The 25,892-nt window shown below is 44.2% G+C and overlaps 1 protein-coding gene across 4 annotated transcripts in view; it reads left to right on the top strand.

Moving 5' to 3' along the window:
• Positions 1–25,892, top strand: part of prdm10 (PR domain containing 10) — a 206,663-nt gene that overhangs the window by 160,571 nt on the left and 20,200 nt on the right. For all 4 annotated transcript variants that reach the window (XM_060846798.1, XM_060846797.1, XM_060846801.1 and 1 more), the window contains 6 exons: positions 1,153–1,332; positions 7,367–7,477; positions 7,698–7,898; positions 10,166–10,327; positions 12,525–12,701; positions 22,595–22,738. In XM_060846798.1, coding sequence (XP_060702781.1) covers positions 1,153–1,332; positions 7,367–7,477; positions 7,698–7,898; positions 10,166–10,327; positions 12,525–12,701; positions 22,595–22,738 — 975 coding nt within the window. The remainder of the gene's footprint in view (positions 1–1,152; positions 1,333–7,366; positions 7,478–7,697; positions 7,899–10,165; positions 10,328–12,524; positions 12,702–22,594; positions 22,739–25,892) is intronic.

The raw sequence follows: 25,892 nt of genomic DNA on the forward strand, positions 1-25,892 counted from the left end.
TCTTGCTTCTTGGGAGTATAAATTAGTATCAATTTAATTTTCTTTTTCTTGAACATCTCCCATTAATCCAACTTTTATTAATTAACCATTAACAGATTCAAAGACTTTACGGTAGACAGCCTCTGTCTATCCCTTTTATCACCCACCAGTCCAATCCCTAATGAAACCAGACATGATTCGATTGCTGCCAACCTACATTGCAATTTCGCTCGCTCATGAATTCTTTGCCCATGAATCCACCTCCAGATTCACCTTCATTTATACATCATCCCAGATAGTGTTTGCTCACCTCTTCCCTCTTATTAAATCATTTACAGGAAATGAGCATCACTGGCATTCATTATCCATTCCTAGATAACTCTGTGGCTTTCTCGGCCATTTGATGGGGAGGAACTAGGCAGTTGATTTGTCTCTTGAGTCATGTTTTAGCCAGACAGAGAAGGACAGCAGATTTATTTTCCCAAGGAAGATTAGTGAACCCAGTGTGCTGCATGGTCTCCATTACTGATGCAAGCTTTTTATTCCAGATGTAGTTATCCAAGTTATTTATTGTAGGCTTGTGGTGCTCTTTAAACTGAATGCATGGAGCATTAGTAATGGTTCCATGCAAAAGTTCCTCTAAATATGGTGAGTGCAACAAGAAGTAGAAAACTGGAATCTGCTGTGCAGCGAACATAGGCCATATGCAAGCGGTGGTTCTTAGAGGTGCATGCAATATGGCTATGCAACAAGGCGGACACACATGGCAAACAGAAATTAGAGGGGGCAGACGGGGCACTAGGCTTAATGGTTGTGATAGGAGCCCCGAAAATTACACTCCGATCATGTGACCCATTTGTATCTTTTCTCAGGGATTCAAGCCTTTTATCAATATTTGGCTTATTTTAATAGAGTCGGTAGTGTATGATGTCACAAAAACCTCCAACCCTACTCACTAAACTCCCTTTGAGGAATATCTTGCTTGAGCCCTGGTCAGTAGCCCTTCACATGTTGTCTTCAGGATGAAGAGTACAAATTAATTATTCAGCATTGCTCAAAGTTCCTTAATTTCTAACACTGAGTTGAAATGAAATGCCAGCTGCCAAGAACATTATACATCCACCTATTTGTCTTGTGCATTGACCTTGGTGTTCTGTCTCTTTCTTTTGGTAGAGGAAGGACAAGTTGAAAGAGCACATGCAACGGATGCACAATCCTGAACGGGAGGCCAAGAACGCCGGCCGCATCCACAAGTCCAAGCCTTTCAAACCCAAGATCCCCTCCACTGATTATGAGAGCTTCATGTTCAAGTGCCGAGCCTGTATGATGGGTTTCCGGAGGCGTGGGATGCTGGTCAGTACCATTGAAATATTCAGTTGGGCTTTGTTGTGTGCACCTGTGTCACATGGTGCCTGTTGCTACCTCTTGTGTCATTAGATTGTTAATTAGTTTGTTCCTTTTGGAGAATTCATCTATATGCTAATATTGGGAGTTAACCTGTTCAGACTTCAGAACTCTGCCAGTTTAGTTTCAATCAACAGAAACTGGTCATATTTTTGCGATATATTTTATACAAATGTCACTGGTGTGTAAATATTGGCCATGTGTAAAGAACAGTCAAGAAAGTTTAACATTTAGTGTGTATGAAGTCCCTGATAAAGGAGATGTGGAGGCAGTGGCATGATCTCTGGGAAGGAGAGCCTACAGACTACAGTACATTGTAGATTCTCAAGAGAACTAACACACACTGTTAATTGTTTTGTGGATGTGATATAATCGCATTTTGGCAAATCCTTTGATGCTGGAATAGCGTATTAAAAGTAGGGAAGTGTTGTTGGAACTGAACAAGGTACTAGTAAGACTGACCTGGAGTGTCATGCCCCCTTACTTAAGAGGGATGCATTTGCATTGGAGACAGTTCAAAGAAGGTTCATTAGATTGATGCCAGGGATGAGGATTTTGAGATGGAGCAATTTAGGCCTTTACTGTCAGGAGTTTAGAAGAATTAGAGGAAATCTAATTGAAGTTTATGAGGTGCTAAAGGGGTTTGTCAAAGTAGACTTAGGATGTTTCCTCACTTCGACCAATCTAGAATGATAGATCATATTTTTAGGATAATGCGTAGCAGATTTAAAATACAGATGAGGAGAAATTATTTCTCTCAAACATTCATGAATCTGTCGAATTCACTATCCCAGAGTGCGATGGATGCAAGGGTGGTGAGTGAGGGTCACTAATTTCTCCTCAAGTGTCACTGAATAAATTTAAAGAGGAGATGGAAGGATTTTTAATTAGTAGTGGGTTAACAGGTAATAGAGAACTGAGCAGAAGTGAGGCTGAGATAAGATCAACCGTGATTGAATTAAATGGTGATCAGGCTCAGAAGCTGAATTGCCTACTCCTGCTCCTAGTGTTTTTATATGCCACACAAGACCTGAAGCTCTCCAGTGAGAGTTAACCAAATGGATACAAAAATGGCTTGATGGTAGGAGACAGAGGGTGGTGTACAGGATTGTTGTTTAGTCTGGAGGCCTGTGACCAGCAGCATGCCACAAGGATCAATGCTGGGTCCACTATGGTTTGTCATTTCTATAAGTAGTTTGGAGGGGAATATAGGAGGCATGGTTAGCAAGTTTGCCAACGATACCAAAATCTGGCATAATGGACGGTGAAGTACAACGGGAGTACTTGATCAACTGGGCCATTGGGCCAAGTGGGCAGATGGAGTTTAATTGCGATAAATGCAAGGTCTTGGTAAAAACATTTTGGTAAAATAAATCAGGGCAGGACTTATAAAGTTAATGTTGAGAGCGTGGTGCTGGAAAAGCATAGCAGGTCAGACAGCTCCAAAGAGCGGGGGAATTGATGTTTTGGGCAAAAGCCCTTAATCAGGAATAAACTGAGAGGGTGGTGAGATAAATGGGAGGGGAGTGGGGCTGGAGGGAAGGTACCTGAGAGGGCGATAGGTCTATGGAGGTGGGGGTGAAGGTGATAAGTCTGAGAGGAGAGCGGAACAGATTGGTGGGAAGGAAGATGGACAGGCAGGACAGGTCATGAGGGCAGTACTGAGTTGGAAGATTGGAACTGGGATAAGGTGGAGGGAGGAGAAATGAAGAAACTGGTGAAATTCACATTGATGCCACTGGGTTGGAAGGTCCCAAAGTAGAAGATGAAGCATTCTTCCTCCAGGCGTCAGGTGGTTAGGGAGTGGCAATAGAGGAGGCCTAGGACATGCATGTCCTTGGCGAAGTGTGAGGGGAAGTAAGCGCCCTGAAGAGCGCTTCAGGGAACATCTCTGGGACATCCGTACCAACCAACCCCACCGTCATGTGGTCGAACACTTCGACTCCCTCTTCCATTCTGCCAAGGTCAAGCATGTGCTGGGCCTCCTCCATTGCCATTCCCTAACCACCTGATGCCTGGAGGAAGAACACCTCATCTTCCACCTCAGGACCCTCTGACCCCACGGCATCAATGTGAATTCACCAATTTCCTCATCTCCCCTCCACCCACCTTCACCCAGTTCCAAACTTCGAACTCAGCACTGCCCTCATGACCTGTCCTACCTGTCCATCTTCCTTCCCACTTATCCACTCCACCCTCCTTTCCGACCTATCACCTTCACCCCCACCTCCACCTATCTATCACACTCTCAACTGTCTTCCTCCCAGCCTCAAGTCCCTCCCATTTATCTCACCACCCCCTGCGCTCTCAGCCTCATTCCTGATGAAGGGCTTTTGCCCGGAACATCAATTCACCTGCTTCTTGGATGCTGCCTGACCTGCTGTGCTTTTCCAGCACCACACTCTTGACTCTAATATTCAGGATCTGCAATCTCACTTTCACCTTATAAAGTTAATGTTAGGACCCTGGGTAATATTGTTGAACGGAGAGATCTGGGGGTACAGAGTTTGTGAAACGTCATATCACAGGTAAATAGGGTGGTGAAGAGGTATTTGGCATACTTGCCTTAGAGACTGGGTACAGGAGTTGGGATGCCATGTTACAGCTGTTTAAGACATTGGTAAGCCCACATTTGGAGTACTGCGTCCAATTCTGGTTGCCCCTTTGTAGAAAGGATTTTATTCACCTGGAAAGGGCACAAAAAAGATTCATCGAGGCTGGAGGTTTTGAATTATAAGGAGAATTATAGGATGCTGAGTGGTGACCTTATGAGGGTGAGATAAGTTGATGAGCCGAGGTGTTTCCCCAGGGTAGGGGAGTCCAAAACTAGAGGGGTTAGGTTTAAGCTGAGAGGGGAAAGATTTAAAAGGGACACCAGGCAAATTTTTTTACACAGAGGTTGGTGCATATATGGAATGAGCTATCAAAGGAAGTAGCAGTTGAGGCAAGTACAATTCCAACAGTTAAAATACATTTGGACAGATCCATGGATAGAAAGGGTTTAGCAGAATATGGGCCAAATGTAAACAAATGGGACTAGTTTAGTTTCGGAATCCTGGTTGGCATGGACAAGTTGGGCTGAAGAGTCTGTTGCCATAGTCTGTATGACTATGACTCTTAATCAGCAAAGTAAAGCAGCATGGAATGGAAAAAAGAAGTTAAACGCTGTAGCTGAGAATCTGCTGGAAATCTGAAATAAAAACCATATGGTGGAAATCCCCATCAGGTCTGGCAGCATCTGTAGTGAAAGAGACCAATACCTGTGACCTTCCATCAGCTGTGTCATACACTCTCAGCAAGTGCAGGATGTAGAGAGAAAGCTTGGGAAAGAACAAAATGAAAGGTCTGTGATGCTGTGAAAGAGAGTAATGATGCATGATGCGCAAGGCGGCAAGGACATAATGTGACAAGTAACCAATGCTAAAACAAAGAACTGTGGATGCTGAAGATCTGAAATGAAAACAAAGTGCTAGTGAGATCTGGCAACATTTGTGAATACTTCTTCAGAACAAAAGATCTGTCAAGAGGATGTGTGAAAGGCAGAATGATGAACTGCTGCCATTAGAGAACAAAGAAAGGGAAAACAAAGCAGTTAGCAACGTGCGCAGAGAGAACTAACATGCGAGTAGAGGTTCCAGTCTGTGTTTGTTAACTAACATGGGAGTAGAGGTTCCAGTCTGTGTTTGTTAAATTCAAATGTTGAGTCTTGAAATGGTGTAAGGTGAGGTGTTGTTCCTTGAGCTTTGTTGGAATAGTGCAGGAGGGTGAATTCAGAGAGATCAACGTAAGCATAAGGCAGCAGAATTAAAACAATGGACAACCCGAAGTTGAGAGTCAGGATTGCAGATTGAAAGCTTCCACAAAGCAGTTGTCTGATCTCTGTTTAGTCTCCACATGTAGAGCAGACTGTACTGTGAACAACATCTACTAAATTAGAAGAGGTAGATGTTCCTTGCTATTTCACATGGAAGAGAGTTTAGGCCCTTGGATGGTGAGAAGAGAGGAGATAAAGGGCCAGGTTTACCATTTTGTGTACTGGCATGGAAAGGGGAGGGGACTTTAGAAGAACATTCTTGAGGTGTATTGGGAGGAGAGTTAGTTGAGGGAGTGGATGAATTAGATTTTGGAACTAGTGTATGTTTCGCATTATTTCCTCGGTTATCATCCATATCTTGATCTCCTTGAAGAGACAATATTTCAGGACCCTGCCTCTCCACTATCTAATTGATCATTTTGTTTCAAAATTGATGTAGTGAATCTTGGGACTCCTGTGTGAGCGATGTTAATGCGATCTGGATTTTTCTTTTTGTTCATCGCCCATTGTCAGCTTTAGCTGTTTAAAGTTGGGTTAAGTACATTTGGTGAGCAGTGCTACAACACTTGAACAGGTTGATTGATACACAAAACTATGCTGGTGTTTTTCTCCATGTGGAGAGTTCAGTGAAAGTTTCCTGCCCATCTGCATTCTAATTGAGCTTGCCCTGCCTAGCCCTCTTGCAACAGCCTGCTGTATAGGAGGTCCAACAAGCCATTAATGAGTGGACAGTTGCTGTGAAATAAAAACTAGTTTCATGGTCATTGATGTTGGGAATTGGATTGAGAATGCCCAAGTTCATTTCAATTCATTCCCTTGCAAACAGAGGAATCTTTCATCCCCTAGGTGAAAATCAGTCGAGATTGGACCACAGAGGTGTAGGCTGGTATTGTTACTGTGCCATTGTAACCAGATTGCTCTGATGTTAAGCATCTCAACAGACACAACCAGCAGCTACACACACGACCCCAAAGGTGGGTCTGAGGAGCAATGAATTATTCTTTCAGTGAAATGTTGAAAGCTGCAGCCACATGCAATGATGTGGCTGTTCAAGTTTCATTCATTCAGCTTTTAGAGAGAAGCAGGAACTTGTCAGTTATCTGAGCTGACACCAGCTGGCACCTAAATTCAAGTTAAGGTCACTGAGACGGAACGGCTGCACTCCAACTGAATTGGTGATGTGAAACTTTGATACATTTCTTTAAGATGAATATGATGCAGAAGTAACTCATACTTTTGATGAGCCTGTAATTTGAACCATTGTCATGGGGAAGATGACAGAGAAGTCCTTCTGGAGGGTGAAACTGCATCACTTAAATATATTAGATAGAGCAAATCATTGTGCATAGTTAGAATAGTCCTGACTCCAAATTCATAAGATACAATTGGGTTGCATTTTATTATCCTCCTATTTTAAACCATACATTCTTTTTAAACAGAGCAATCGATCCTACGTACACAGATGCCATAAATTGTCCTCTCTCTGTGGGTACAGACTGACCTGTTTATCTGAAGCACTTCCCACATCAGATTTTCAGCATTTGCAGGGTTCTTTGAGCTCATTATCCAATGGAATATAACTGAATAATGTCCATAAAATGGAAAACAAAGTTTACCAGGGAGCACTTGTTTGGATTTGATTTTTTTGATTTGATTTATCGTAGTCACGTGTATCTAAGTACAGTGAAAAGCTTTGTTTTGCGTGCAGCACAGGCAGATCACAGCAAACAAGGACAGACAAATCATAGGCAGAGCGAGCAACACAAGTTTATGAAAGTGCAAAAAGCAAGATCAACATTAGCAAGATCAGCATTATTTGAAGTTAGAGAGGTCCATCCAGCAGTCTCGTCACAGCAGGGAAGAAGCTGTTCTTGAACCTGTTGATCCGTATCTTCTGCCTGATGGAAGAGGTTGGAACAGGTCTTTACTGGGTCTTTAATGTTGGCAGCCATTCCACAGCAATGAGAAATGTAAATAGAGTCCATGGATGGAAGGTTGGCTTCTGTGATGGCCTGGGCTATGTACACAACTTTCTATAATTTCTTATCGTCACTGCTTGGACAGCGCATTCTTGAATGTTAGAACTGGCCCAAAGAGGATGTGGAAAGATGAGCTTATATGTTCAGCTCAGAGTGAGGCTTTTCTCATGATGCTTCTTCTGTTTTCCAGGTGAATCATTTGTCAAAAAGACACCCAGATATCAGAATAGATGATGTGCCAGAGTTAACATTGCCTATCATTAAACCAAATAGGGACTATTACTGCCAGTACTGTGACAAGGTAAGAACATAAAGATGTGACTGCTGATAGTGCTGTGACAAGCAGCTATGGCAAGGTGGAAATAGAGCAGCAATAACTACTGTACGTTAATGTGTCTGGTCTCATGTGGACTGAGCCCTGCTCCTGTGTTCAGGACTGAATGTTATTCGAAGAAATGTTTAAGACACTTTGCCTTGTACCTGCAATAGTTTTTATTGAAGTCTTTATGTTTGTGTACTAGGTGTACAAGAGTGCCAGTAAGCGTAAAGCCCATATCCTGAAGAATCATCCGGGGGCTGAACTTCCCCCAAGTATCCGTAAACTGCGACCTGCAGCTCCAGGGGAGCCTGATCCAATGCTGAGCACACACACGCAGTTAAAAGGCACCATCGCCACTCTCCCTGTTTGCTGTCCACATTGCTGTAAACAATACAGCAGCAAGGTGAGTTTTCTGTAAGTTGTGCTGGAGACACTTGGTGATGGTCTCTGAGATTGAGGTTCTTGGGTGTTTTGATTGAAAGGGTCAGTTTGAAAGGTTATCTGCTGACCTTTTCAAGCTTTCTTTCTTTTTTTTACTGACATTTTCATCATTTTGTTATGTCAGAGCAATAGATTTTATTGCTCCTTTTTATTGTCACGTGTACAGTGTAAAATACAATGAAAAGCTTTCATTTGTCACCACAATATGATGTCATTTTGAATAATTTAAGAATAAGGGAAAAGAAAGAAAGAAAGATGTAGCTTAAGGAGAGTCCATCAGTCCTGAGCCAGCTTATCATCATCATCAACCATGTCTGCACCACCATCCACCAGCCAACCCTTTGCTGCCATCTATACTGGACTCAAACCAACATCGAAGTTGCCAATTCTTAGGCTCCATCTGGAGCTTGGAAGCTCCGCTGGGCCGATACTCCTCCGCCACTGCCTCTGAGCACCTGCTTCAGACCAGCCAATGTCAGAGCTGTTGGGCCCACCTCATCGATGTTGCTGTGATGTCCTTCCACCACCACTTCACTGCTGCCAGTAATGGACCCAACCAACAACGAAGTCACCAGTCCTCCGGTGCCATCCTTTGTGTTCTCTCTGCCGGTGTAACAACTACTGATTCCAAGACCTGTGCTTGCACTGGAAAAGGAAGTAGGGACCCAGTCGAGGTCTATTTCCTGGGCCCAGCTCAAAACTGCCTGAGCTCTGCACCCTGGGCCTGCTTGGGGTCTGCACCCTGGGCCTACTCAAGGTCTGCACCCTGGGGCCCGCTGGGGGTCTGCGTCCTGGGCCCAGCTTGAAACTGCTCAATGTCGATGCCCTGGATCTGCTCATGGTCTGTGTGCTATGCTCTCACCACTGCAGATGTCTTCCAAGCTCAGGACAAGGTAAGTAAGTTTAAAAAAAGAAAAACAAAGAAAGAAAAAGAAAAGTGGTCGGAGCAGATGAACTCTGGCACAGGAGCCCTACTCTGCTACCATCTTGGACTTGAAGATTTTATTGTCACATGCACTCAAGTATAGGAATACACGAGTACAGTGAAAAGTGTACAAAGTTGGTATTCTCTGGCGCAATCTTGGTCATGAAACCAGATACTCAAAAAAACTGAAAAAGTTTTAAGAAGAGCCAATAAGTAAGAAAACAACCGGATCTTAAAGTCTAAAGTCTTATATCGCAAAAGGGGCTTGAAATGTTCAACATCTGATGCAGGCAGCTCGGCCTAGCCACGGCCTGGAATCCAAATCAGCCTGCAAATCGCACATCAATCACCAGGAAAAGCTGCATTCTTGTTGCTGCTGACGATGCCGTTCCCATCCCAAAATCACCAGTAGAGATTTTCAACCACTGCCCCCACTTGCTGGAAGGAGCTGCGTTGTTGCAGCCACTGATATTGCAGCTTCCGATCACCAGGACGGCTGGGAGGCTGCCACCATTATATGAAAGGCTGCTCTCGCTGCCGATGTCATAAAATCCCTACAGTGTGGAAACAGGCCCTTCAGCTCAACAAGTCCACACTGACCCTCCAAAGAGTGTCCCAACCAAACCCATTCCCCCTACCCTATTATCCAACATATACCCCTGACTAATGCACCTAACCTACACATCACTGAACACTATGGGCAATTTTCGCACGGCCAATTCACCAAATCTACACATCTTTCGACCGTAGGAGGAAACTGGAGCACCTGGAGGAAACCCACGCAGACACGGGGAGTACATGCAAACTCCACACAGACAGTCACCCAAGGGTGGAGTTGAACCATGGTCCCTGGTGCTGTGAGGCAGCAGTGCTAACCACTAGGCCACCGTGCCACCCCATGCTGCTGCTGCTACTACCTTCAAACTCTGACATGGACATAATGGGCTCCTTTTTCAGTGCTGTCAAACCACTATGACTCTAAATCTCTGAGTTTTGTGATACTTTTATGTCATTTCATTTGAGACAAAACTGTTCACCAAACACTGGGAAAAGTCGTCTTCTTCCTTCAAATATACCATAGGATTTTTTTCATAAATCCTGCTGAGTTTTCAGGTAGCATCTTGACATCTTTTAGATAAAGCACAGCATTGGCATTGCTGACATGCAGGGGACATAGCGCTCGTTGGAGATGTGCCTTTGCACCTCTGCCTGCACAGGAGAAGATCACGTGTACAGTGTGAGAGCTGATGAGAGTGAAAGTAAATCAAGTCTGTTCTGAGTAACTGTGTTTATCCTGTCTCCAGGCAAAAATGGTGCAACATATCCGCAAAAAACATACAGATGTTCTACAAGAGAATCCGAATGCACTTCAGACACTTCCTGCACAAACACCGATTGTAGCCACTGTGATTAGTGCAGCACCAACTGTCGTGAACACTGATGGCTCTGCTGGGGACACAATTGTGGTGAGAACGAGATGCAAGTCTTTAACTGCTACTCGGAAATTACCAGAGTATTCACAAAATGTCTGCGAGTGTGAGCTATATCGAGAGAGTACGGACAGGGAGAGGTGAAGACAGAAAGAGAGACTCAGGCAGGGAGGGGCGAGGACAGAGAGAAAGACAGGCAGGGAGATGCAAGGACAGAGAGAGAGAGAGAGAGAGAGAGAGAGAGAGAGAGACGAGCAGGGCAAAGCAAGGACAGAGAGACATTGACCATCAAACAAACAGAGAGGAAGACAAAGGGACAGAGAGATGTAGACAGAGAAGCAGAGTGAGGCAGGGAAGAAATGTCAGTAGTCAGACACAGACAGATAAAGGGGGACACAGAGACAGTTTGTTCATCTTTCAGTGAGTGTAAGAACTAGCCATTTGGATACAGAACTGGCTCAAAGGTAGACGACAGAGGGTGGTGGTGGAGGGTTGTTTTTTGTGTGTGTGTGTGTGTGTGTGTGTGTGTGTGTGTGTGTGTGTGTGTGTGTGTGTGTGTGTGTGTGTGCGCGCGCGCACGCGCGCAGGTGTGAGACACAGTGAAAGACACAAAGTGCACAAGTCTTTATTCAATTTCCACCACCAGGAAAATAGGAAAACACCCGAGTGGCCTGTGACAAGCAGTGCCCTTCACATCAAAGGGCAATGCTGTGTGATTCCATAGTTCTTTATCTTACTTCAACCCCAGAGTTAACTGGTGTGTTATAATTAGTCTCTATGTGCACAGATAAGAGGTAGTTTTAAAACAAAAGCATTAGGAGAGCCTATTTCTCATCAGTGTCCCTCTGAGAAAGTGTGCTTGTATAGCTCTCAGGCAAAGACAGAACAAGGTTCAACTGTGTCAGTTCCCACCCTCAGGAGTGCTTGATTATACTCAGTGTGTCACCTGCCTGTCTATTTGGGCAGACCACTGCCTGCGAGAACAATAACCCAGCAGATAGCAGGGAGGGAATTTTAATATGTTTGGAATGCATGCATTAATAGCTGTGAGCAAAATTAGATTGAATTCACTTACTTTTTAAGGCTGCTTACCTATTAATATTGGTGAAGCCCAGTAATGCTGTTCACATTCAGTGCAACTAACTGGGTTACAGCAAACTGTCTGAACAACTGCGGATAGTTGCTCGTGCTCAGTACAGCTGTCTGATGTCACTCACGCTGAGTGCAAGTGGGTGATATTTTAACATGGTGTAAAGACAGTTATGAGCTCAAGAAGACATTTAATTTTCAAAAATAAATTTGAACTTAATTATTAACTGAAAGACTTTGCCACAAGATTCCATATTTTTAAAAAAACTTACTGTACAAAGATTAAACAAAATAAGGACATTTAAATTTACTAAACTTCCAGTTCTGTTTTCAATTACATCCAAAAGTTTTCCTGCACATTAATAAGACTTTGAGTTATCCTTCCCTTGAGACCAAATTAATGTATTTCTGTGTTTCTGCTATTCTCCAAGACATAAGATTTTTTGTGGCCATCCGAATAGCATTTGCTCAGGTCGCCCTCATGCAGTGTCTCATGATTGTGGATGCCCCAGCCCTCACTTCACTCAGTAACTCTGAAATCCCAATATCAGCTTCTTTCCAATAGCCCTATGCTACTTGTCTCAGCTCCTACCAGGCACTTTTCCTCTCTTTCTCTCTTTACTTGTGTCTGTGAGAAAAATACAAATGCAGCACAGAACCTGCATCCAAAGCCCTCAGTAATGTCCCGGATAAACATTCAAACTAAACATCCAGTCATCCCAACCACGTTCGTTCTGTCACATAAATAATTCGCACCTTTAATGAAGACAGGGCAATTCTCCTCAGACCGGTTCCATTGAGGAACAAAAACTGAAATTGCTGGAAAAACGCAGCCGATCTGGCAACATCTGTGAAGAGAATGAAGAGTTAATGTTTCATGTCCAGTGGCCCTTATTCGGAACAATCACGCTCACTTCAGGTCTGAGCCAAACAGGCCCACCTGAAACTTTGTGGCTCTTACCTTTCTAACTTGTAGATAGTCCACAAGGGAGAACCTTGTCTGAAAATAGCTGGGTGATCTGGCAACCTCTGGATTCAATTAGATTGCATTTGCAAATTTAATTTCCTCCAAACTGAAAGGGTTTCCCAGTAAACTTTGAATCATGAAATTAAACAGACTAATTCTGTTTTCTGTTTCACATAGACAACTGATCTGCTGACTCAGGCGATGAGCGAGCTGTCACAGACGCTGACAACAGATTACCGCCCACCTCAAGGAGATTATCACCGTGTGCAATACATTCCTGTCTCTCAACACATCCAACCAGTTCAGGGGCAGCAGCCTCAGCACATCCAACTCCAGGTGGTTCAGGTGGCACAGGTGGGTGATGCATGGACACGTGTTTGTGTACTAAACACTCAAAGCAAACAAGCAAGCAACCTTTGACTGAATTACTGAGATGCCCTATGCTAATCAGAAAAGGAGTGCAAAACTTGTGTGGGGAGTACTGAATACACAAAGGAATTGGAGATGGGCTTCAGTTTGCTAAATTTGACCATATCAGTTCAAACATAGAACAGTGCAGCACAGTACAGGCCCTTCGGCAGGCCATTTCTCCTCCTCGAATATCAGACCCTATGTTGTATTATCTTCCATGTGCCTGTCCAAGAGTCACTTAAATGTCCCTAATGTATCTGACTCTACTCCCATCGCTGGCAGTGTGTTCCATGCACCCACCACACCGTGTAAAGAACCTTCCTCCAATTATCTTAAAATTATGTCCCCTCATGGTAGATATTTCCACCATGGGAAAAAGTCTCTGGCTATCCACTCTATCTATGCCTCTCAACGTCTTGTACCCCTCTATAAAAAGCCTATAAAAAGCTAAGCTCGAGCGTCAGCAGCCTCCATTTGTGCAGCGGGAGCGCTGAGAGCAAGAGCCAGGGGGCTGCCGGGAACGTAAATTAATCCTATAAAAAACTTACCTGGTGAATAGGCGGAGCACACACTGAGCACGGGACGGCCGAGTAAGTGATGTTATATATTTGGGTGGTTGCTTTACCCGGAACACTGCTTAGCTAGTGTCTCCCACCCATCCTCCTCCTCTAACCAAAAAAAAACGTTCTGTGCGCCAATTTGGTAAGATAAATACCTTTCTTTTTTCACTAGTCTCTTTGGGAATTCATGTTAGGGCAGTTGAATGCTCTTCCTGTAGGATGTGGGAGGCAGTGGTCACCAATAGTGTCCCCACTGACTTCATCTGTGACAAGTGCAACCAACTCCAGCTCCTTGGAAATCGTGTTAAGAAACTAGTGCTGGGGCTGGATGAACTTCAGATCATTCAGGAGGTGGAGGGGGTTATTGAGAGGAGTTACAGGGGGTTGATCACACCTCAGGTACAGGAAGAAGGTATATGGGTTATAGGCAGGGGACGGAAAGGGAACCGGCAGACAGTGCGGGGATCCCCGGTGGCTGTTCCCCTCAATAACAAGTATACAGTTTGGATACTGTTGACGGGGAATTGACTTACCAGGGGTAAGCCATGGGGTACAAGTCTCTGGCACAGAGTCTGTCCCTGTTGCTCAGAATGGAAAGGGGAGAAGAGCAGACAGTTTATCGTTGGGGACTCCATACTTAAGGGAACAGATAGGACATTCTGTGGCAACGAGAGAGACTCACGGTTGGTGTGTTGTCTCCCAGGTGCCAGGGTTTGTGATGTCTTGGATCGTGGTTTCGGGATCCTTGACGGGGAGTGGAGAGCAGCCCCCAATCCACATTGGTACTAACGATACGGGTAGGAAAAGGGATGGGTGTTTCAGGCAGAAATTCACGTAGTTGGGGTGGAAGTTTGGAGCTAGACCAAACAGAGTTGTTGTCTTTGGTTTTTTTTATCTGTGCCACATGCTAGCAAGGAGAGGAATAGGGAGAGAGAGCAGTTGAACATGTGCCTGCAGGGATGGTGCAGGAGGAAGGGATTCAGAAACCTGGATAATTAGGGCTCATTCTGGGGTAGGTGGGAACTCTACAATTAGGATGGTCTACATCAGAGGGGTGCCAGTATCCTGGGGGTAGGTTTGCTAAAACTCTTTGGGAGGGTTTAAAATAATTCAATGGGGGATGAGAACCTGAATTGTAGCTCCAGTGTACAGGAGGTTGAGAGTAGTGAGGTCATGAAGAAGGTTTCAAGGTCGCAGGAGTGTACCAGCAGGCAGGAAGGTGGTTTGAAGTGTCAAGATTAGAGTGGTGCTGGAAAAGTACAGCAGATCAGGCAGCATCCGAGGAGCAGGAACATTGACGTTTTGGGCAAAAGCCCTTCATCAGGCTTTTACCCGAAACGTCGATATTCCTGCTCCTGGAATGCTGCCTGAGCTGCTGTGATTTTCCAGCACTCCTCTAATCTTCACTCTGATCTCCAGCATCTGCAGTCCCCACTTTCGCCTAGTTTGAACTGTGTCTACTTCAATGCCAGATCATCCAAAATATGGTGGGTGAACTTGCAGCGTGGGTTGGTAACTGGGACTTCGATGTTGTGGCCGTTTCGGAGACATAGATAGAGCAGGGACGAGAATGGTTGTTGCTGGTTCCGGGGTTTAGATGTTTCGATAAGAACAGGGAGGATGGTAAAAGAGTGGCAGAAAGGACGTTTGATGAGGACTCATCTACTGAGGTAATATAGGCTGAGGTTAGAAATAGGAAAGGAGAGGTCACTTTGTTGGGAGTTTTCTATAGGCCTCTGAAAAGTTGCAGAGCTGTAGAGGAAAGGATTGTAAGGGTGATCCTGGATACGAATGAAAGTGACAGGGTAGTTGTTATAGGGTCTTTAATTTTCCTAATATTAGGAAATACAATAGTCTGAGTACCTTAGATGGGTCAAATGTGTGCAGGCTGGTTTCCTCACACAGGCCAACAAGAGGTGAGGCACAATTGGAGTTGGTACTGTTAGATTTGGAGTAGGTGAGCACTTTTGTGATAGTGACCACAATTTGGTTATATTTACTTTGGCAATCGAAAGGGATAAGTATATTCCACAGGGCAAGAGTTATAGCTGGGGGAAAGCGATTAGGTAAGATTTAGGATGCATAGGATGGGGAAGAAAACTGCAGGGGATGGCAAAATTGAAATGTGGAGCTTGTTCAGGGAACAGCTACTGCCTGTCCTTGATAAGTATGTACCTGTAAAGCAAGGAGGAAGTGGTCGAGTAAAGGTTCTATGGTTTACTAAATAAGTTGAATCTCTTGTCCGGAGGAAGAAGGAGGCTTATGTTAGGATGAGATGTGAAGGCTCAGTTCGGATGCTTACATGTTACAGGAAAGACCAAAAGAGAGAGCCAGGAGGGGACATAAGAAATCGTTAGCAGGTAGGATCAAGGAAAACCTTAAAGCTTTCTATAGCTATGTCAAGAATAAGAGAATTACTGCAGTAAGATTAGGGCCTATCGAGGACAGTTGTGGGAAGCTGTGTGTGGAGTCTAAGGACATATGAAAGGTGCGAAATGAATATTTCTTTTTGTCAGTATTCACACAGGAAAAAGATAATGTTGTTGAGGAGAACACTGAGATACAGGCTACGAGACTAGATGGCATTGATGTTCGCAAGGAGGGGGCGTTAGCAATTCTAGAAATCTTAGTAAGTCCCCTGGGCCAGATGTCTCTATTAAGTCACCTGTTAACCTTCTTCTCTCGAACAAAAACAGTCTCAAGTCCCTCAGCCTTTCCTCATAAGACCTTCCCTCCATACCAGGCCCTATGTCCTCTATGCCCTCTAGTTCTGGACTCCCCGACCCCAGGGAAATGATTTTGCCTCTTTACTCTAACCATGCCGGGTGACATATGACAGGTACTTGTGAGCTCTCAGTGCAAAAGAGCATTCACTCTCTCTTAAAGGTATAGTACACGCCTCCAACTTCATAACACAACACACACCTGAAGTTACTTCTCTGGTCACAGAAGCTCCTTTCTGCTCCCCTAACAAAAGAATCCCCTATCTTTGTGGCTCTTCTTTTCTTCCTCCTCCCCCCTTGTACAGTCAAGTTGCTTGTGGTGCCACAAGCTTGGTTCTGGCTGCATTCTTCCAAGGTACTAGGACCGTCATCAGCTTCCAAAATGGATAACTGTCTGTGAGTGGGACTGTAGGAGACCCTGCCTGACTATCTGATGGTCACCCATTTCCTTCGTTCCTCTCGTCCCTTGAGCTGTGGTTTGATCATGTTTCTAAATTTATTATCTATGTAACTTTTATCCTCATGGATGTGCCATAGTGTCTCCAATCACTGCTCAGGTTCAGAGATCTGAATCACCATCTTCTGGACCACTTCCTGCACATATGGTCATCTAGAACACTGGCAGCGTCTAGGACTTTCCACATATGACAATCTGCACATTCCACTCTGCTGACTTCTCCTCACATCTCTTAAACTTACAATTAACACCTTAGGCTAGAATATTACTCATCTTATTTTGTTAGACTTCCTACTCTATCACTAAGATTATGAAATGGTTAATGGTAACTAAATTCCCACATTCTAAGTCTGTAGGATAAGAAAGGGTTAACCAGCAATTGTCAGGTACCCAGCACTCGCCAATCTGGAGCCTGTCTCAATTTTTGATGTTGTGATGTCAACAGGAGCCACCCTGAAGATTCTAGCAGTGTTCCTGCTTTATCTGCACGCGCTAGATTTATTGGCTTACTGGTTACTGTGCCTCATCTCCTGCTGCAGGGTTTCCCAGCTGCTGCTCCAAGCTAAGTGCTCTGTAAAGACACTTTAGTTCCCTGCTTACTGTGTTCCTCCTTTTTTGAATGAACAATTTACACTCATTATTTCCCAATCTAAAGGAGCCTTCCCTGGATCCAAAGAGTTTTGTAAAATTAAAATTAGCACATAATTTCTCTCACCAAAGATTTTTCATGCCCTCTCTTAGCTCTCCTAATCCCTTTCTTCAGCTCCCTCCTGGCTATCCTGTATCCCTCCAACGCTCTGTCTGAACCTTGTTTCCTCAACCTTATGTAAGCCTCCTTCTTCCTCTTTACTAGACATTCAACCTCCCTCGTCAACCAAGGTTCCCTCACACGACCATCTCTTTCCTGCCTGACAGGTACATACATATCAAGGACACGTCGTATCTGTTCCTTGAATAAGTTCCACATTTCAATGACATCCTTCCCTGACAGCATACGCTCCTCAGATCCTGTCTTCCAGCATCGTATTTACCCTTCCCCCAATTGTAAAACCTACCCTGTTGCAAGCACCTATCTCTCTCCATAACTAAGGTGAAAGTCACAGAATTGTGGTCACCATCACCAAAATGCTCACCCACTAACAAGCCCATCACTTGTCCCGGTTTGTTACCGAGTACCAAATCTAATATGGCCTCCCCTCTGGTCGGACAATCTACATACTGAGTTAGAAAAGCTTCCTGGACACACTGCACAAACACCGACCTGTCCAATCTACTTGATCTAAAGAGCTTCCAATCAATATTTGGGAAGTTGAAATTGCCCATGACTACTACCCTGTGGCTTCTGCACCTTTTTAAAATCTGTTTCCCAAGCTGTTTCTCCACATCTCTGCTGCTATTGGGGGGCCTATAGTAAACACTCAACAAGGTGACTGCTCCTTTCCTATTTCTGACTTCAGCCTATATTACCTCCAAAGGCAGATTCCCCCTTGAACTGCCTTTCTGCAGCCATTATACCATTTCTAATTAGCAATGCCACACCCCCTCCTTTTTTACCACCCTCCCTAATCTTACTGAAACATCTGTAACCAGGAACCTCCAACAACCATTCCTGTCCCTCTTCTATCCACGTTTCCGTGATGGCCACAACATCGTAGTCCCAAGTACCAATCCACGCCTTAAGTTCACCCACCTTATTTCTGATACTCCTTGCGTTGAAGTATACACACTTGAGCCCATCTCTGTGTCCGCAAGTATTCCCTGTCAGTGCTACTTTCTCCACAGCCTCCCTACATTCTTGGGTATCCTGAAAAACAGCTAACCTACTTGTTGGACTACAATTCCGGATCCCATTCCCTGCCAAATTAGTTTAAATCACCCCCCCCACCCCCCCGAAGAGTGCTAGCAAACCTACCCCCCAAGATATTGGTGCCCTTCTGGTTCAGGTGCAACCCGTCCTGTTTGTACAGGTCCCACCTTCCCCAGAATGCAGTCCAATTGTCCAAATACCTGAAGCCCTCCCTCCTACACCATCCTTGCAGCCATGTGTTCAACTGCACTGTCTCCCTATTCCTTTTCCTCACTGTCACGTGGTACCAGAACAACCCAGAGATGACGACTCTGTCGGTCCTAGCTTTTAGCTTCCAGCCTAACTCCCTGAGCTCCTGAATGACCTCCCCACCCCTCTTCATACCTATGTCATTGGTGCCAATGTGCACCACGACTTCTGGCTGCACACCCTCCCCCTTAAGGATTCTGAAGACACGGTCCGAGACGTCTCAGACCCTGGCACCCGGGAGGCAACAAAACATTCGAGAGTCTCGCCCATGTCCACAGAACCGCCTGTCTGTCCCTCTAACTAGAGAGTCTCCTATAACTAGCGCTCTCCTCCTCTCCCTCTTTCCCTTCTGAGCCTCAGAGCCGGACCTCGTACCAGAGACCCGGTCACTGCAGCTTACCCCTGCTAGGCCGTTCCCCCCAACAGTATCCAAAGCGATATACGTATTGTTGAGGGGAACGACCACAGGGGATCCCTGCACTGCCTGCTTCCTCCCCTTCCCACCTGTAACTGTTACCCAGCTACCCCTGTTCTCTGGTGTTACTATGTCCCTGTAGCTTCTATCTATCACCCTCTCAGCCTCTCGAATAATTCTCAGTTCTTGTGGTTCTGCTCGCCGAGCTGGAAGTTTTTGCTGCAAACGTTTCGTTCCCTGGCTAGGGAACATCATCAGTGCTGTTGGAGCCTCGTGTGAAGCGCTGCTTTGATGTTTCTTCCGGTATTTATGTTGGTTTGTTCTTGCCGCTTCCGGGTGTCAGTTTCAGCTGCAGTGATTTGTATGTGGGGTGAATCACTGCAGCTGAAACTGACACCCGGAAGCGGCAAGAACAAACCAACATAAATACCGGAAGAAACATCAAAGCAGCGCTTCACATGAGGCTCCAACAGCACTGATGATGTTCCCTAGCCAGGGAACGAAACGTTTGCAGCAAAAACTTCCAGCTCGGCGAGCAGAACCACAACAACGGATACCCGAGCTACAAATCTTCAATCAGATTTTAATTCTCAGTTCATCCAACTCTAGCTCCAGTTCCCTAACGCGGTCTGTGAGGAGCTGGAGCTGGCTGCACTTCCAGCAGATGAAGTCGGCAGGAGCATCGGTGGTCACCCCCTACCACAAACATCCTGCATGAGGAACATGTTAACTTTTTTCTGTTCGAAATACCTCTCAAAACTCTTCCTATCCATTCTTAAATTTCTAGCCAGCTTTCTCTCATAATCTAATTTTCCCTCCTTATTGATTTTATTTTAACCACTCTCTGCAATATTTTATTATTTGTCTCATCTTCTGGCCGTGCAAGAAATGTTTTTTTCCTTAAGTCTGTTACTATCAGTAATGCTTTTTAGTTTGCGTTAGATGATCGGTCTTCTCCTTGGAATTTTTCTTTCTCATTGGATCACGTCTATCCTGTCTATTCTGAAATATCCTCTTCAGTGTTTGACACTGCAACTCTTGACCTTTCATCTAACCTCATTTGCCAGTTCATGTTTGCAGTACAGAAGGAGGCCATTCAACTTTTTATGTCTGATAGTATTAATCCCATTTTCCAGCTCTTGGCCCATAGCCGTTGAATACAATTTAATATCTAAATACTGCTTAAATGTTACAAGAGTGTCTAACTCAACGAAGCTTTCAGGCAGTGAGTTCCTCATTTCCAACACCCTTTTGGTGAACAAATTTCTTCTCAACTCTTCTCTTAGCTGTGTACTTCTAACTTGAAATCAATGCCCCCTAATTGATAGCCCCTCTACTAATGCAAAAAGTGCCTTCCTACCCACCTTATCTCTGGTCCTTGTAATCTCATACATGTCTATCAAGTCCCATTTTAATCATTGCTGCTTCAAAGAAAATAACCTCAGACTCTCCAGTAAAGGCAGCAATCCTGCTAAATTTTCTCTGCACCCTCTCTATGGCAATGAAACCAAGACAATAATCTCATTGTTCATGATTTGGCTAAAAAAGTCAAGCTAACACCTTATCTTCTTGTCCTGCTGTCTTCAAGGATTTGCACACAAAGGTTCCTCTGATCTTTAGTACTTTTACCATGCATAGTCTAATCTCTCATCTTCATAGAATCCCTACAGTGTGGAAACAGGCCATTTGGCCCAACAAGTACACACTGACCCTCCGAAGAGTAACCCAACCAGACCCATTCTCCTACCCTACTACTCTACATTTACCCCTGACTAATGTACCTAACCTAAATATCCCTGAACACTATGAGCAACTTAGCACGGCCAATTCACCTGATCTTTGGATTGTGGGAAGAAACCGGAGCACCCGGAGGAAATCCATGCAGACCCGGTGCAAACTAAAAATAGACAGTTGCCTGAGACTGGAACTGAACCCGGGTCCCTGGCGCCATGAGGTAGCAGTGCTAACCACTGAGCCACTGTGCCTTGTTATTCCTACCTCAATGCATGAGGTGTTAAACTCCATTTACCACCAATCTGCCAGCTGACCAGTCCATTCCTATCTTCCTGCTGTTTATAGCTATGCTCCTCACTATATCCCATTGTACCAAGCTTCATGTCATCTGCAAACTTCTTGATATATCCTACATTTAAGTCTTACACCCCCCCCACCCCCACCCGCCTGCTTCCTGCCTTTCAGCCAGCTTTGGTTCAATGTGCCACTTTGACTTTGATCACATGGGTCTTACTTTTTTTTATATACATCAGAAGTGCAATGACATACAACTGAGCGACTTTACCACCACCAAATCACCATGACATACTTTGATTTGTTTTTAGACTTCTAACCACCACTGATAATCATTCATGTAGCCAATTAAATATTTACAAGCAAAGCCCACTATAGATAATGTAAATCAAAATGCTCTTGGAGGGAGAAATAAGCACTGTGTCCCCTGCGATGCTTATCACTGCTCTTACTTTCTTGACCAGTCTGTCTTGTTAAAGTTTTTATCGATCATATCAAGCACATTATGCACTAATTAAGTCCCCTAATTATCCTAATTAAGTAGTTATGATTAATTAACTTAATTAATTGGTCTTTTCTCTCACTTGCTGTACGAACTTAAATCTTAGCATCAAACAAATGTTATCACTTAAGACTATGATAAAAAATGAAAAATTACTACCTTCCTGCTGAAGTCTTAGGGTCTGGTAGATGCCACGGACTGCCTGTTTCAGGATCCTCTATTCCCCTGTCCTCTCAGTGTTCTTCACTCCTGGTGCAGAATCCTCCCCTCCCTTGCTCGTCCTGGTGTTCCTCAGTGCCTGCCTCAGGATTCTCCGTTCCCCTGCTCCATGGTTATGTGGTGAGCCATTGTGGACTGAAATGAGAAAAAGTTTCTTTACCTGGAGAGTGGTGAACCTGTGGAATTCTCTATCACTGAAGGCAAAGGAGTCCACGTCACCTAATATATTTAGAAAGAAATATATGTAGGTTTCTGAAAGTTAAAGGTATTAAGGGTATAAAAACAGCAGGAGTTTGTCGGTGAGACAAATACCTCCAGTATTTTAAGTTCAAGTCCAGAAATTCTTTGAGGGTGAAGTGCACAGAATGAATCAGCAAGTCTTTTGCATTATAGCCTGCTGTCGAGCTGCTGATGAGATTCCCACTTGTCTGCTACTCTGACGAATTGGCTTACATTACCATTATGCATTACTTCGGAAAGAGGGAGTTGGTTAGCTCAGTTGGCTAGATGGCTAGTTTGTGATGCAGTCTGATGCCAACAGCATAGGCTCAATTCCTGTACTGACTGAGGTTACCCTGAAATGCCCATCATCTCAACTTTGCTCCGGCCTGAGGCATGATGACCCTCAAGTTAAACTCAGCACTAGTTGTCTCTTTCTCTCTCATGAGACACCAAACCTACAGTCACATCTTTTTAGTTGGCCCAAAGTCTATCATCCATATTCCAGGGAGAGTTGGTCCCTTCTGTTGGAAATATAGAACAAAACAGTCCTCATTTTAGAACACAGGATATTAATATGTTCACAAAGTGATGCAACGTTATTTCTATCAGTTTCTATGAAGATTAATCTGTCTTCCTGTGTCCATTTCATTTCAGGCATCCTCCCCCCAACAGAATCAGCATTCGACTGTAGATGTCAGCCAGCTGCATGATTCTCATGCTTTCAGCCAGCATTCTGTTCAAGTCCAGCATGTCCAGGTGCCTGATCAGTCCACTGCCATAGCCTCCACTGGATCCCAGGTAATAGTGCACAACACCTTTCTTGCAGGTGAAGTAGAAAATGTTCACACAGCCACAGAATTGTTACTGTGCAGAGAAGGTCAATTGGCCTGTCGAGCTGGCAGCAGCTCTTCAAACAAGCCCCATTATCTCATGCCAATTTCCTGTTTTTACCCTTGCACACTATTTATATCCAAATAATTATCCAGTGCCCTCTTGGATGCTTCATTTGAACCTGCCTCCACCACATTTCCAGGCAGTACATTGCTTTAAATGTATGCCATCTTGTTCTTGTTTTTTTTAATGAGTGGCAATAGTTTCTCTCAATCAACTGTATCCAACCCGCTCATAATGTTCGTAGCTTCTGTCAAATCTCCTCTCAAATGCCTTCTCTTCAAGGAAAAGAGTCACAACTTCTTCAATCTATTCTCATAATTGAAGTGTCTTATTCCTGGGACTATTTTTATCAATTACTTCTGCACTGTTCCCCAATGCATTATCTTTCCCATAATGTGGTGCCCACAAATGAACACAGTACTGCAGCTGAAGTCTGACAAGTGTCTTGTCCAACTACAACAACATCGCCTTGCTCTTCCACTCAATGAGTTGGGGCATGAACAGAATTTGATATTCTACTCTTTCTACACTCACATTAATTTTAAGTCAAGTCCTGTGCCTGAGGTTTCAGTTTGTGCCCTTGGTACATGTTCTCAAAATGTAACACTTTAACAGTTCACTTGACCAGCATAAGAAGTGTTTTGCTCCCTCTGTTGGCTTGTACCTTGAATCAAAATGTCCACTATGGTACTGAACATGCATTGTACAGTGAATGCTCCACTTGTCTTTTACAGATGGACACAGTAAATACCTGCAGTGATTTCCTAAAACAGAGCACAAATTTTATCTGTCCATATTAATCAAACAATGCATCGTCCTTGCCAGGAAATAGGCCTATGCTTTCCTAAATAGCAATAAGTGCACTTTAAAAGTAATGAATAATAAGGATAAGTGACAAAAAAGGAAATTGCGGGAGGGCAAATTACACCAATATTAGGCAGGAGCTAGGGAGTGTTAATTGAGAGGGTGTGTTCTCAGACAAGTCCACATTTGACCTGTAGAAATTGTTTAAAGACCTGCTGATGAGAGTTCAGGACCAATATGTTCCAGTAAGGAGGAAGGACAAGGATGGCAAGGTAAGGGACCCTTGGATAACGAAGGAGGTTGTGAAAAGAAGCACATGTAAGGTTTAGGAAGCTAAAAGTGCCCATGAGGAATAGAAAGAAAGCAGGAAAGAACTCAAGCAGGGAATGAGGAGAGCAAGAAGGGGCCATGATATGACCTTGGCAAGTAGGGATTAAAGAGAATCCCAGGGCATTCTAAATTAAAAATACATTAAAAATAATAATGTAACGAGGTAGAAGGTAGAATAACTGGGTTGAAGGTCGGATAACTCAAGGACAAAGGAGGGAACTTGTGCTGAGAGGCAGAAGATGTGGTGAGATCCTAAATGAGTACCTTGTGTCAGTATTCACCCAGGAGAAGGATATGGCAGATGGAGACATTTGTGTGGAGCTACGGCATCTTGAGATCAAGAAAGAAGTGGTGTTCTCACTTTCGCTTAGTACATTTGGAAAAGTATAGCATAATTATGAACAGTCAGCATGGCTTTGTGCAGGGCAGGTTATTAACTTGATTGAACTTTTCGAGGAGGTAACAGAGGTGATCAATGACCATACAACAGTACATGGTGTCGAGAAGATTTTAGTAAGCCTTTCAACAAGATCCCTCATAGTAGCCTTATCCAAAAGGTTAAGATGCGTGGGATCCATAGAAGGCAGAGTGTAGTAGTGGAAGGGTGTTTATCAGGCTGGATGTCCGTGACTAGTGATGTTCTACAGGAATCCGTACAGTGTTTCAGTGGTTAGCACTGCTGCCTCACAGCACCAGGGTCCCAGGTTCAATTCCAGCCTCGGGTGACTGTGTGGAGTTTGCACTTTCTCCCAGTGTCTGCGTGGGTTTCCTCTGGGTACTCTGGTTTCCTCCCACAGTCCAAAGATGTGCAGGTCAGGTGAATTGGCTGTGCTTAATTGCTCATAGTGTTCAGAGATATTATTGAAAAAAAACAATCAATAACTACGAAAGCAACCACCCCAACACACACAAAAGAATTGCATTAAGACACTGTTCAAAAGGGCCACAACACACTGCAGCACACCTGAACTGCAAAAAGAGGAAAAAGAACACCTCTACAATGTATTTGCCAAAAACGGATACCCACGGAATTTCATCAACAGATGCCTAAGGGAAAGACAATGGAATAAGGACATGCCACAACCCAAAGGACTAGCCACACTACCATACATTAAGAACATTTCTGAACTGACAGCCAGAATACTACGATCACTAGGACTCATAACAGCACACAAACCAACAGCTACTCTCAGACAACAGCTCAGCAGGACAAAGGACCCAATACCCAGCATGAGCAAAACCAATGTAGTGTACAAAATCCCATGCAAGGACTGCACAAAACACTACATAGGACAAACAGGAAGACAGCTAACGATCCATATCCATGAACACCAACTAGCCACGAAACGACATGACCAGTTATCCTTAGTGGCCACACATACAGATGACAAGCAACATGAGTTCGACTGGGACAACACTACTGTTATAGGACAAGCCAAATAGAGAACAGCCAGGGAATTCCCAGAGGTATGGCACTCATCCACAGATTCTATCAACAAACACATCGACCTGGACCCAATATACCGGCCACTACAGCAGACAGCAGGAACTGACAACCGGAAGCGGCAGAGACAAATCACTATAAATGCCGGAGGAAACATCATAGAAGCGCTTCACAGGAGGTTCCCAAGCACTGAGGATGTCACCTAGACAGGAGACGAAACGTCTGCAACACAAATTCCCAGCTCGGCGAACAGAACCACAACAATGAGCACCCGAGCTACAAATCTTCTCACAACCTTTGAACAATCAATAACAAATATCAGTATAATAAAAAGAAAAAAACAAATTACAGTACTACTACTGTCTCCTAACTACTAACCTACCCTCTAATACAAAACAAACCCTAACACTGTGCAAAGCAACACCAAAAAAAGAAAGAAAAGCAAAAAAAACAAAAAAAAACCCCACAAAATATAGAACA

This window comes from Hemiscyllium ocellatum, chromosome 29, assembly GCF_020745735.1.
Source record: "Hemiscyllium ocellatum isolate sHemOce1 chromosome 29, sHemOce1.pat.X.cur, whole genome shotgun sequence".
Lineage (NCBI taxonomy): Eukaryota > Metazoa > Chordata > Chondrichthyes > Orectolobiformes > Hemiscylliidae > Hemiscyllium > Hemiscyllium ocellatum.